Source organism: Bombina bombina, chromosome 2 (genome assembly GCF_027579735.1).
Source record: "Bombina bombina isolate aBomBom1 chromosome 2, aBomBom1.pri, whole genome shotgun sequence".
NCBI classification, from domain to species: Eukaryota; Metazoa; Chordata; class Amphibia; order Anura; family Bombinatoridae; genus Bombina; species Bombina bombina.
Window position 1 is genome coordinate 353,682,229 of NC_069500.1, and position 13,916 is coordinate 353,696,144.

Genomic DNA, 13,916 nt, shown 5'->3' on the forward strand with positions numbered 1-13,916 from the left:
GTCCTCTTACAAACAGAAATCTTCATCTCTTTTCTGTTTCAGAGTAAATAGTACATACCAGCACTATTTTAAAATAACAAACTCTTGATTGAATAATAAAAACTACAGTTAGACACTAAAAAACTCTAAGCCATCTCCGTGGAGATGTTGCCTGTACAACGGCAAAGAGAATGACTGGGGAAGGCGGAGCCTAGGAGGGATCATGTGACCAGCTTTGCTGGGCTCTTTGCCATTTCCTGTTGGGGAAGAGAATATCCCACAAGTAAGGATGACGCCGTGGACCGGACACACCTATGTTGGAGAAATAACAAATAAGGGAAAGTATGAGTATTAACAACATAAGACAATTACCTCAACCAACTTGACTACATTTGGATGGTCCAGCTTCTTCAGAATAGCTATTTCCTGGTAGACCCTCTCAATCAGCCCCTTGGCTTGAACACCTCCATCTGAGGCTACTTTGGCACCTCTAGGAGGAGGACGGCCTGTGAAATCACAAATATATGAGAGTAGTATATGAGGATGAAGTAAGCAAAATTGCAACCTATTTAATTTCATAACCATCAGAAAACATTTTACAATTTTAAGCATGCAAACAGATCTTTGTCAAAAGGAATTCTTATCTCTCAAATAAAGAAAGACTTCCTGAAGTCTCTTCTCATTAGCATAAACTCCCAATATAACACACTTGTTAGGGATACAGTGCGCTTGCAGTGACATTGTTAGAACACACTAGTAAGTTTGCTGACAGGTGAGAAAACATTTTCTTTGTCCTGTCAATTTTGGGGGTTATAACCTGTATCCCTCTCTCAGGCCCCAATGATTCAAAATGCTGCGAGGCGGCGATATATATATATAAAAGGGATCTGACACTGTCAATAACGTCTGCGAAATATTCAAAAGTGCAGAGAGGTGTTTTACTATACATCGCAATGAGTGGTGATGCTGGCGAAATAGTCCAAGCAACATTGGCACTGACAATGGCAATTTAACTTAAAGGAACCCTTTTAAATATACAGCACCAAGCCTAATGAATATACCTATGTACCCCTAAACTGACATAACCCACCACTGCAAATTTACCTTACACTACTTAACCCCTAAACCGCAAATAGCCCACTGCAATAAACTTCCTAACCTATTAATCCTTATACTGCCAATAGCCCACCACAATAAACTTTCTAACCTATTAACCCCTTTACCGCCAATAGTCAGCCACAATAAACTTCCTAACCTATTAACCCCTATACAATAGCACACCGCAATATGTGTCCTAACCTATTAACCCCTAAACCCTCACAAGCCCTCAATGCAAACTAGCCCTACACTACTTAACTAGCTAACAGCTAACCCCCCAAGACTCCTGACCTAACACCCCCTAAGTTACACAAATTAAAAAAACACTAACATTACAAATAATTTTTTTTAAAAAAGCATTACCAAGAATTAAAATCCCAGTTATACCTATTCTAAAGCTAAAATCCCCATAAAAAAAACTCACCCTAAAAGAAAAAACCCTATACTAACACTAAAAGTACTATAGCAATAGCCATTGTCCTAAACTGATTTAGCGCTTTTTCTAAAAAAAATACTACAATAAAAGCAACCCCTAACCCCCAAAAAACCCTAATCTAAAAAGTGCCCTGAAAGTGGCATTTAGTAGGGCATTGCCCAAAAGTTATTTCTGCTCTTTTGCTCATTAAAAACCCCTATTGTAAAAAAAAAAAAACTAAATAAAACCTATCCTAAATACAAAATTTATGCTTAACTGATAAATGTATTTCTTTCTTGACACGATGAGTCCACGGATCATTTAATTACTATTGGGAATATCACTCCTGCCCTATCCGTGACATTGGTAATAGCCAACCAAATGCACTTTTCAAGACAATTTTTTTTTAGGATAGTTTTTTTTTAAAACAGGTTTTTTTTCTAATGATATAATGAGTCCACGGATCATCTAATTACTATTGGGAATATCAGCAGGAGGTGGCAAAGAGCACCACAGCAAAGCTGTTAAATATTACCTCCATTCCCTCCAACCCCAGTCATTCGACTGAAGCAAAGGAGAGAAAGGAAGCAACAAGGTGCAAAGGTGTCTGAAGTTTATAAAATACCAACAACCTATCTAAAGAACAGGGTGGGCTGTGGACTCATCGTGTCAAGAAAGAAAGAAATTTATCAGGTAAGCATACATTTTGTTTTCTTTCTAATGACACGATGAGTCCATGGATCATCTAATTACTATTGGGAAACAATACCCAAGCTAGAGTACACAGATGATAAGGGAGGGACAAGACAGGAAACCTAAACGGAAGGCACCACTGCTTGAAGAACCTTTCTCCCAAAAGAAGCCTCAGCCGAGGCAAAAGTGTCAAATTTATAACATTTTGAAAAAAGAGAGGACCAAGTTGCAGCCTTGCAAATCTGTTCCACAGAAGCTTCATTTTTGAATGCCCAGGAAGAGGAAACAGCCCTCGTAGAATGAGCTGTAACTCTCTCAGGAGGCTGCTGTCCAACAGTTTCATAGGCAAACCTAATGATACTCTTCAGCCACAAAGAAAGAGAAGAAGCCGTAGCTTTCTGCCCCTTACGTTTCCCAGAGAATACCACAAACAAAGCAGAAGACTTACGAAAATCCTTAGTCGCCTGCAAATAGAATTTTAATGCACGCTCCACGTCCAGATTGTGCAGAAGCCGTTCCTTCTGAGAAGAAGGATTAGGACACAAGGAAGAACAACAATCTCCTGATAAATGTTCTGATCTCAAACTACTTTAGGGAGAAACCCTAACTTAGTACGCAAAACTACCTTATCCGAATGAAAAATAAGGTAAGGAGATTCAAACTGTAATGCCGAGAGCTCTGACACTCAACGAGCAGATGAGATAGCAACAAGAAACAAAACTTTCCAAGATAACAACTTAATATCTAAGGAATGCATAGGCTCAAACGGAGCCCCTTAAGCACTAAATTAAGACTCCAGGGAGGAGTAACTGGCTTGAACACAGGCCTGATCCTGACCAAGGCCTGACAAAACGATTGCACTTCTGGGACGTCGCCAGACGTTTATGCAACAAAATAGACAAAGCAGATATTTGCCCCTTTAGGGAACTTGCTGATAAACCCTTCTCCAAACCTTCTTGGAGAAAGGACAGAATTCTAAGAATCCTAACTCTACTCAAAGAGTAGCCCTTGGATTCACACGAAAATAGATATTTACGCCATATCTTTTGGTAAATCTTTCTAGTCACAGGCTTACGAGCCTAAATCATGGTCTCAATCACCGATTCTGAAAATCCACGCTTGGATAAAATTAAGCGTTCAATCTCCAAGCAGTCAACTTCAGAGAAACTAGATTTGGGTGAAAGAAGGGTCCTTGAAGTAGAAGGTCCTTCCTCAACGGAAGTCTCCAAGGTGGAAGGGATGACATGTCCACCAGGTCTGCATACCAAATCCTGCGAGGTAACCCTGGTGCAATGAGGATCACCGACACCCTCTCCTGCTTGATTCGAGCAATGACACAAGGTAGAAGAGTGAACGGAGGAAATAGGTATGCAAGACTGAAATTCCAAGGTACCACCAATCAGTACAGCCTGAGGGTCCCTTGACCTCAACCCGTACCTCAGGAGGTTGGCATTCTGCCAAGATGCCATGAGATCCAATTCCGGCTGACCCCATTTGAGAATCAGGCTGGAAAATACTTTCGGATGAAGTTCCCACTCCCCCGGGTGAAAGGTCTGCCTGCTCAGGAAGCCCGCCTCCCAGTTATCCACTCCTGGGATGTGAATCGCAGACAGACAGCAATTGTGGGTCTCCGCCCACTGAATTATCTTGGCTACCTCTGTCATGGCCAAGGAACTCTGTGTTCCTCCCTGATGGTTGATGTAAGCCACTGAAGTTATGTTGTCCGACTGGAACCTGATGAACCGGGCCGAGGCTAACTGAGGCCAGGCCAGGAGAGCATTGAAGATTGCTCTCAGCTCCAGAATGTTTATGGGTAGAACAGACTCCGACCAAGTCCATGTTCCCTGAGCCTTTAGAGAGCCCCAGACTGCTCCCCATCCCAGAAGGCTGGCGTCTGTTGTCACAATCATCCAAGAGGGTCTGCGAAAGCAGGTTCCTTGGGAGAGATGATCCTGAGACAACCACCAAAGAAGAGAATCCCTTGTCTCCTGCTCCAGCTGTAATTGCGGAGACAGATCCGCATAATCTCCGTTCCACTGACTGAGCATGCTTAACAGCAGAGGTCTGAGGTGGAAACGAGCGAACGGGATGATGTCCATTGCCGCTATCATCAGACCGATTACCTCCATGCACTGAGCCACTGATGGCCGAGGAGAGGACTGAAGCGCTAGGCAAGAATCGAAAATCTTTGATTTCCTGACTTCTGTCAGAAAAATCTTCATTGATAAGGAATCTATTATGGTTCCCACGAAAATTACCCTTTGGAACCGTTTTCCAAATTTACCTTCCATCCCTGAGATCGCAGGAAAGATAACAACATTTCCGTGTGGGATCTTGCTTGTTGAAAGGATGGTGCCTAAACCAGAATGTCGTCTAGATAAGGCGCCACTGCATCGCCCAGCAATCTGAGCACCGCCAAAAGAGATTCCAGAACCTTTGAGAAAATTCTGGGAGCTGTAGCAAGGCCGAATGGATGAGCCACGAACTGGAAGTGTTTGTCTAGAAATGCAAACCTTAGAAACTTGTGATGGTCTCTGTGGATGGGGACATGCAGGTACGCGTCCTTTAAATCCACTGTTGTCATAAATTGACCCTCTTGGACCAAAGAAAGAATGGAACGAATAGTTTCCATCTTGAAGGACGGCACTCTGAGGAATTTGTTTAGACTCTTGAGATCTAAGAATGGTCTGCAGGTTCCCTCCTTTTTGGGAACCACAAACAGATTGGAATAGAACCCCAGACCCCGTTCCAGTATCGGAACAGGAACTATCACTCCCAGGTCGGAGAGGTCCTGAACACAGTGTAAGAACGCCTCTCTCTTTGTCTGGTCTGCAGATAATCTTGAAAGCAGAAACCTGCCCCTGGGAGAAAATGTCTTGAACTCTAATTTGTATTCCTGGGACACGATGTCCACCGCCCAGGGATCCTGAACATCTCGAACCCAAGCCTGAGAGAAGGAAAGTCACCCCTTCATGCTGTTTTTGATTCAATAGCAGGCTTCTTGGATTGTTTTCCCTTGTTCCAAGACTGATTGGGCCTCCAGGAAGGCTTGGACTGCTCCTGCTTGAGGGAGTGGAAGGACTTCCCTTGAAATTTTTAAAGGAACGAAAATTACTCTGACGTTCCTTTTGTTTATTTCTCTTATCCTGAGGAAGGAAATGGCCCTTTCCTCCCGTAATGTCAGAAATTATTTCTGCCAAACCCGGTCCAAACAAGGTCTTTCCCTTGTAAGGAATTGCCAAAAGTTTAGACTTAGATGACACATCCGCAGACTAAGATTTTAACCATAAAGCTCTGTGGGCCAGAACGGCAAAACCAGAAAACTTAGCTCCCAGTTTAATAACCTGGAGGGAAGCATCCGTGATAAAGGAGTTGGCCAACTTAAAGGCCTTTATCCTATCCTGGATTTCATCAAGGGGAGTGTCTGTCCGAATAGAATCAGACAATGCATCAAGCCAGTATGCTGCCGCGCTAGTGACAGTAGCAATACAAACCGTGGGTTGCCATTGTAAACCCTGGTGTACATACATTTTCTTGAGTAACCCCTCTAAATTCTTATCCATAAGCTCCTTAAAAGAACAAATATCCTCTATGGGAATAGTAGTTCTCTTGGCTAGTGTGGAAAACAGAATTTATGCTTACCTGATAAATTACTTTCTCCAACGGTGTGTCCGGTCCACGGCGTCATCCTTACTTGTGGGAATATCTCTTCCCCAACAGGAAATGGCAAAGAGTCCCAGCAAAGCTGGCCATATAGTCCCTCCTAGGCTCCGCCCACCCCAGTCATTCGACCGACGGACAGGAGGAAAAATATAGGAGAAACCATATGGTACCGTGATGACTGTAGTTAGAGAAAATAATTCATCAGACCTGATTAAAAAACCAGGGCGGGCCGTGGACCGGACACACCGTTGGAGAAAGTAATTTATCAGGTAAGCATAAATTCTGTTTTCTCCAACATTGGTGTGTCCGGTCCACGGCGTCATCCTTACTTGTGGGAACCAATACCAAAGCTTTAGGACACGGATGAAGGGAGGGAGCAAATCAGGTTACCTAAACGGAAGGCACCACGGCTTGCAAAACCTCTCTCCCAAAAATAGCCTCCGAAGAAGCAAAAGTATCAAATTTGTAAAATTTGGCAAAAGTGTGCAGTGAAGACCAAGTCGCTGCCTTACATATCTGGTCAACAGAAGCCTCGTTCTTGAAGGCCCATGTGGAAGCCACAGCCCTAGTGGAGTGAGCTGTGATTCTTTCAGGAGGCTGCCGTCCGGCAGTCTCGTAAGCCAATCGGATGATGCTTTTAAGCCAAAAGGAAAGAGAGGTAGAAGTCGCTTTTTGACCTCTCCTTTTACCAGAATAGACAACAAACAAAGAAGATGTTTGTCTGAAATCTTTTGTAGCCTCTAAATAGAATTTTAGAGCACGGACTACGTCCAAATTGTGTAACAAACGTTCCTTCTTTGAAACTGGATTCGGACATAAAGAAGGTACAACTATCTCCTGGTTAATATTCTTGTTAGAAACAACCTTTGGAAGAAAACCAGGCTTAGTACGCAAAACCACCTTATCTGCATGGAACACCAGATAGGGCGGAGAACACTGCAGAGCAGATAACTCTGAAACTCTTCTAGCAGAAGAAATAGCAACCAAAAACAAAACTTTCCAAGATAGTAACTTAATATCTATGGAATGTAAAGGTTCAAACGGAACCCCTTGAAGAACTGAAAGAACTAGATTTAGACTCAAGGGAGGAGTCAAAGGTCTGTAAACAGGCTTGATCCTAACCAGAGCCTGAACAAATGCTTGAACATCTGGCACAGCTGCCAGTCTTTTGTGTAGTAAGACAGATAAAGCAGAGATCTGTCCCTTTAGAGAACTTGCAGATAATCCTTTCTCAAAACCTTCTTGTAGAAAGGAGAGAATCTTAGGAATTTTTATCTTATTCCATGGGAATCCTTTGGATTCACACCAACAGATATAACTTTTCCATATTTTATGGTAAATCTTTCAAGTTAACGGTTTTCTGGCCTGAACCAGAGTATCTATCACAGAATCTGAAAACCCACGCTTTGATAGAATCAAGCGTTCAATCTCCAAGCCGTCAGCTGGAGGGAGACCAGATTTGGATGTTCGAATGGACCCTGAACAAGAAGGTCCTGTCTCAAAGGTAGCTTCCATGGTGGAACCAATGACATATTCACCAGGTCTGCATACCAAGTCCTGCTTGGCCACGCAGGAGCTATCAAGATCACAGAGGCCCTCTCCTGTTTGATCCTGGCTAGCAGCCTGGGAATGAGAGGAAACGGTGGAAATACATAAGCTAGGTTGAAGGTCCAAGGTGCTACTAGTGCATCTACTAGAGTCGCCTTGGGATCCCTGGATCTGGACCCGTAGCAAGGAACCTTGAAGTTCTGACGAGACGCCATCAGATCCATGTCTGGAATGCCCCATAATTGAGTTAGTTGGGCAAAGATCTCCGGGTGGAGTTCCCACTCCCCCGGATGGAATTTCTGACGACTCAGATAATCCGCTTCCCAGTTTTCCACACCTGGGATGTGGATCGCAGATAGGTGGCAGGAGTGATCCTCCGCCCATTGAATTATTTTGGTCACTTCTTTCATCGCCAGGGAACTCCTTGTTCCCCCCTGATGATTGATATACGCAACGGTAGTCATGTTGTCTGATTGGAATCTTATGAATCTGGCCTTTGCTAGCTGAGGCCAAGCCCTGAGAGCATTGAAGATCGCTCTTAGTTCCAGAATGTTTATCGGGAGAAGAGACTCTTCCCGAGACCATAGTCCCTGAGCTTTCAGGGATTCCCAGACCTCATCCCAGCCCACTAGACTGGCGTCGGTCGTGACAATGACCCACTCTGGTCTGCGGAAGCTCATTCCCTGGGATAGATGGTCCAGGGTCAGCCACCAACGGAGTGAATCTCTGGTCTTCTGATCTACTTGAATCATTGGAGACAAGTCTGTATAGTCCCCATTCCACTGTTTGAGCATGCACAGTTGTAATGGTCTTAGATGAATTTGTGCAAAAGGAACTATGTCCATTGCTGCAACCATCAACCCTACTACTTCCATGCACTGCGCTATGGAAGGACGTGGAACAGAATGAAGAACTTGACAAGTGCTTAAAAGTTTTGACTTTTTGAGTTTTGAGTTTCTCATTTCTAAGGAATCTATTATTGTTCTCAAGAAGGGAACTCTTGTTGACGGAGACAGAGAACTTTTTTCTAGGTTCACCTTCCATCCGTGTGATCTGAGAAAGGCCAGAACGATGTCTGTATGAGCCTTTGCTTTTGACAGGGACGACGCTTGTATTAGAATGTCGTCCAAGTAAGGTACTACTGCAATGCCCCTCGGTCTTAGAACCGCTAGAAGGGACCCTAGTACCTTTGTGAAAATCCTTGGAGCAGTGGCTAACCCGAATGGGAGGGCCACAAACTGGTAATGTTTGTCCAGAAAGGCGAACCTTAGGAACTGATGATGTTCTTTGTGGATAGGAATATGTAGGTACGCATCCTTTAGATCCACGGTAGTCATAAATTGACCTTCCTGGATAGTGGGTAGAATCGTTCGAATGGTTTCCATCTTGAACGATGGTACCCTGAGAAATTTGTTTAGGATCTTCAAATCCAAAATTGGTCTGAAAGTTCCCTCTTTTTTGGGAACTACGAACAGATTTGAATAAAATCCCATTCCTTGTTCCTTTATTGGAACTGGGTGTATCACTCCCATCTTTAACAGGTCTTCTACACAATGTAAGAACGCCTGTCTCTTTATTTGGTTTAAGGATAAGTGAGACATGTGGAACCTTCCCCTTGGGGGTAGTTCCCTGAATTCCAGAAGATAACCCTGAGAAACTATTTCTAGTGCCCAGGGATCCTGAACATCTCTTGCCCAAGCCTGAGCAAAGAGAGAGAGTCTGCCACCTACTAGATCCGGTCCCGGATCGGGGGCTACTCCTTCATGCTGTTTTGTTAGCAGCAGCAGGCTTCTTGGCCTGCTTACCCTTGTTCCAGCCTTGCATCGGTTTCCAGGCTGGTTTGGGTTGTGAGGCATTACCCCCTTGCTTAGAGGATGCAGAATTAGAGGCCGGTCCGTTCCTGAAATTGCGAAAGGAACGAAAATTAGACTTATTCTTGGCCTTGAAAGGCCTATCTTGTGGAAGGGTGTGGCCCTTTCCCCCAGTGATGTCTGAGATAATCTCTTTCAATTCTGGTCCAAATAGAGTTTTACCTTTGAAAGGGATGTTAAGCAATTTTGTCTTGGATGACACATCCGCTGACCAAGACTTTAGCCAAAGCGCTCTGCGCGCCACGATTGCAAACCCTGAATTTTTCGCGGCTAATCTAGCTAATTGCAAAGCGGCATCTAAAATAAAAGAGTTAGCCAACTTAAGTGCGTGAACTCTGTCCATAACCTCCTCATATGGAGTCTCTCTACTGAGCGACTTTTCTAGTTCCTCGAACCAGAACCATGCTGCTGTAGTGACAGGAACAATGCACGAAATGGGTTGTAGAAGGTAACCTTGCTGTACAAAAATCTTTTTAAGCAAACCCTCCAATTTTTTATCCATAGGATCTTTGAAAGCACAACTATCCTCGATAGGAATAGTAGTGCGCTTGTTTAGAGTAGAAACTGCCCCCTCGACCTTAGGGACTGTCTGCCATAAGTCCTTTCTGGGGTCGACCATAGGAAATAATTTCTTAAATATAGGGGGGGGAACAAAAGGTATGCCGGGCTTTTCCCACTCCTTATTCACTATGTCCGCCACCCGCTTGGGTATAGGAAAAGCGTCGGGGTGCACCGGAACCTCTAGGAACTTGTCCATCTTGCATAATTTCTCTGGAATGACCAAGTTGTCACAATCATCCAGAGTAGATAACACCTCCTTAAGCAGTGCGCGGAGATGTTCTAATTTAAATTTAAATGTCACAACATCAGGTTCAGCTTATTGAGAAATTTTTCCTGAATCTGAAATTTCCCCATCTGACAAAACCTCCCTCATGGCCACTTCAGATTGGTGTGAGGGTATGACAGAACAATTATCATCAGCGCCCTCCTGCTCTTCAGTGTTTAAAACAGAGCAGTCGCGCTTTCTCTGATATGTAGGCATTTTGGATAAAATATTTGCTATGGAGTTATCTATTACAGCCGTCAATTGTTGCATGGTAATAAGCATTGGCGCGCTAGATGTACTAGGGGCCTCCTGCGTGGGCAAAACTGGTGTAGACACAGTAGGAGATGATGTAGTATCATGTTTATTCCCCTCATCTGAGGAATCATCTTGGGCAATTTCATTATCTGTGGCAGTACTGTCCTTACTTTGTTTGGACGCTATGGCACAATTATCACACAAATTTAAATGGGGAGACACATTGGCTTTCATACATATAGAACATAGCTTATCCGAAGGCACAGACATGTTAAACAGGCTTAAACTTGTCAATAAAGTACAAAAAACGTTTTAAAACAAAACCGTTACTGTCTCTTTAAATTTTAAACAGAAAACACTTTATTACTGAATATGTGAAAAAGTATGAAGGAATTGTTCAAAAATTACCAAAATTTCACCACAGTGTCTTAAAGCATTAAGAGTATTGCACACCAATTTTCAGAGCTTTAACCCTTAAAATAACGGAACCGGAGCTGTTTATAAATTTAACCCCTATACAGTCCCAGCTATAGCTTTTGCTGTGACCTAACCAAGCCCAGAGGGGAATACGATACCAAGTGACGCCTTCTAGAAACTTTTCCAGCTACTTTCAGATCCTCACACATGCATCTGCATGTCTTGCTCTCAAAAAACAATTGCGCAGTAATGGCGCGAAAATGAGGCTCAGCCTACAACTGGGAAGGCCCTCCCTGACTGGAAAAGGTGTCTAACATAGTGCCTGCCTGAATTATCAGCATAAACATGTATAAAATGCCCAAATAAAGCAATCGATTTAGCCCATAAAAGTGTCTACCAGTTTTATAGCCCATATTAAGCCCTTTATTCTGTTTGCTTGACTAAGAAAATGGCTTACCGGTCCCCATGAGGGGAAATGACAGCCTTCCAGCATTACATGGTCTTGTTAGAAATATGGCTAGTCATACCTTAACACCATGGAAGGTACATCAAAATATTTGTTTAGCTTACTGCATTTTTTAGGATTGACAACGACCATGGTGTCGCTGTCGTCCAGTGTAGCTAAAACCTCCTTGAGTAACATACGGAGGTGTTCTAGCTTAAACCTGAAGGATACAACTTCAGTATCAGCAGGAGGAATTACACTGAGTCTGAGATTTCACCCTTAGATGCTACCGAAGTATCCTCCTCCTCAGGCTTCTGAGAGGGGGCATTTGAAATAGCAACAACTGTGTCCATAACCTCACTTACCGATTGTTTACTTTTCCTCTTGCGCTTTCCCTGCAGCATGGGAAAAGCAGACAACGCATCAGATACCGCAGAGGAAATGAGACTAGCGATGTCTTGCAATGTAACTCCAAGCGGAGTTTGAGAGGAAGCGCAGGGCACTGCATGTGGGGGTGATAAAATTTGGGACACTTGAGGAGAAAGCCGCGGCATATATTGATCATTGTCACTAGACTCCTGAAAAGCATCCACCTTAGACAATGTTGGCTCAGAAAAAAAGTCTATCCCTGTAATTGAAAGTTCTCTCAATACATGAGGAACAGAAAGGGATAGGTGGTTCCACATTAGCATCAAAACATAAAGAATAAGTAACATTTTGCAGGGCCTCTTGGTCCATTCTGTCTCACAATGGAACAATTATCAATAAAAATAAAAAAATTTAGATTTTAAAACGTAACTTTTTTATTTTTTGCAGTAAGGAAATAAATAGTGTTACACAAGCACTACTGACAACCTCTACACCTCAGCTTAGCTTTGCTGAGGTGCCTACCTGTCCTGCTGACACTGGATAGTATTCCCAGTAGAAGATCCGGAACTCGACTTGCAGCACAATGAAAAGCTGTCCGGTCTAATAACGCAGCATTAAGCCTTTATTATGCGCTTTCCTGACTGAGACTGCTATCTGACACCACCTATGTCACCCCTCTGGTCACAGGAAGTGAAGGGGAAAACGGCATGCAACAGCAAATTGCCGCCTCAGTTAGCCCCACCCATCGTGGGCGTCTAAAAATTAACCTCCTGGTCGGCATATTTTAAAGTCAAGCCGCCGGGAGAAGTGAACACCACATTAAAAATTAGCCTTATTTAACCTCCTCAGCCCCAGTGCCTACCATAACAATACTGCCTTCTTTATATGGTCCCCCAAGCATATAGGAGAAGTTTGTGTGTCCCAGTATTTAGTGAATAAAGTGCCGAATTTTTCCTGTGTTTCCCAGAAAAAATAAAGTCAGCACTTACCTAATAAATCTGCCAGGCAGCTCACTAGGGCCTAGATTTAGAGTTCGGCGGTAGCCGTCAAAACCAGCGTTAGAGGCTCCTAACGCTGGTTTTGGCCGCCCGCTGGTATTTGGAGTCAGTGATTAAAGGGTCTAACGCTCACTTTACAGCCGCGACTTTTCTATACCGCAGATCCCCCTATGCCATTTGCGTAGCCTATCTTTTCAATGGGATCTTTCTAACGCTGGTATTTAGAGTCGTTTCTGCAGTGAGCGTTAGAGCTCTAACGACAAGATTCCAGCCGCCTGAAAATAGCAGGAGTTAAGAGCTTTCTGGCTAACGCCGGTTCATAAAGCTCTTAACTACTGTACCCTAAAGTACACTAACACCCATAAACTACCTATGTACCCCTAAACCGAGGTCCCCCCACATCGCCGCAACTCGATTAAAATTTTTAACCCCTAATCTTCCGACCGCCACCTACGTTATACTTATGTACCCCTAATCTGCTGCCCCTAACCCCGCCGACCCCTATATTACATTTATTAACCCCTAATCTGCCCCCCACAACATCGCCGCCAGCTACTTAAAATAATTAACCCCTAATCTTCCGACCGCAAAGCGCCGCCACCTACGTTATCCCTATGTACCCCTAATCTGCTACCCCTAACACCGCCGACCCCTATATTATATTTATTAACCCCTAATCTGCCCCCCTCAATGTCGCCTCCACCTGCCTACACTTATTAACCCCTAATCTTCCGAGCGGACCGCACCGCTACTATAATAAAGTTATTAACCCCTAACCCGCCTCACTAACCCTATCATAAATAGTATTAACCCCTAATCTGCCCTCCCTAACATCGCCGACACCTAACTTCAATTATTAACCCCTAATCTTCCGATCGGAGCTCACCGCTATTCTAATAAATGTATTAACCCCTAAAGCTAAGTCTAACCCTAACACTAACACCCCCCTAACTTAAATATAATTTTAATCTAACGAAATAAATTAACTCTTATTAAATAAATTAATCCTATTTAAAGCTAAATACTTACCTGTAAAATAAATCCTAATATAGCTACAATATAAATTATAATTATATTATAGCTATTTTAGGATTAATATTTATTTTACAGGCAACTTGGTATTTATTTTAACTAGGTACAATAGCTATTAAATAGTTAAGAACTATTTAATAGTTACCTAGTTAAAATAATAACAAAATTACCTGTAAAATAAATCCTAACCTAAGATATAATTAAACCTAACACTACCCTATCAATAAAATAATTAAATAAACTACCTACAATTACCTACAATTAACCTAACACTACACTATCAATAAATTAAATAAACACAATTGCT

At 43.1% G+C, this 13,916-nt stretch overlaps 1 protein-coding gene across 1 annotated transcript in view; it reads right to left on the reverse strand.

The window, feature by feature from the left end:
- The window catches only part of CAMKK2 (calcium/calmodulin dependent protein kinase kinase 2), a 490,619-nt gene that overhangs the window by 187,693 nt on the left and 289,010 nt on the right, over nt 1–13,916 (reverse strand). Inside the window, exon 6 of the mRNA XM_053701737.1 lies at nt 352–485. Within this exon, the coding sequence (XP_053557712.1) occupies nt 352–485 (134 nt within the window). The remainder of the gene's footprint in view (nt 1–351; nt 486–13,916) is intronic.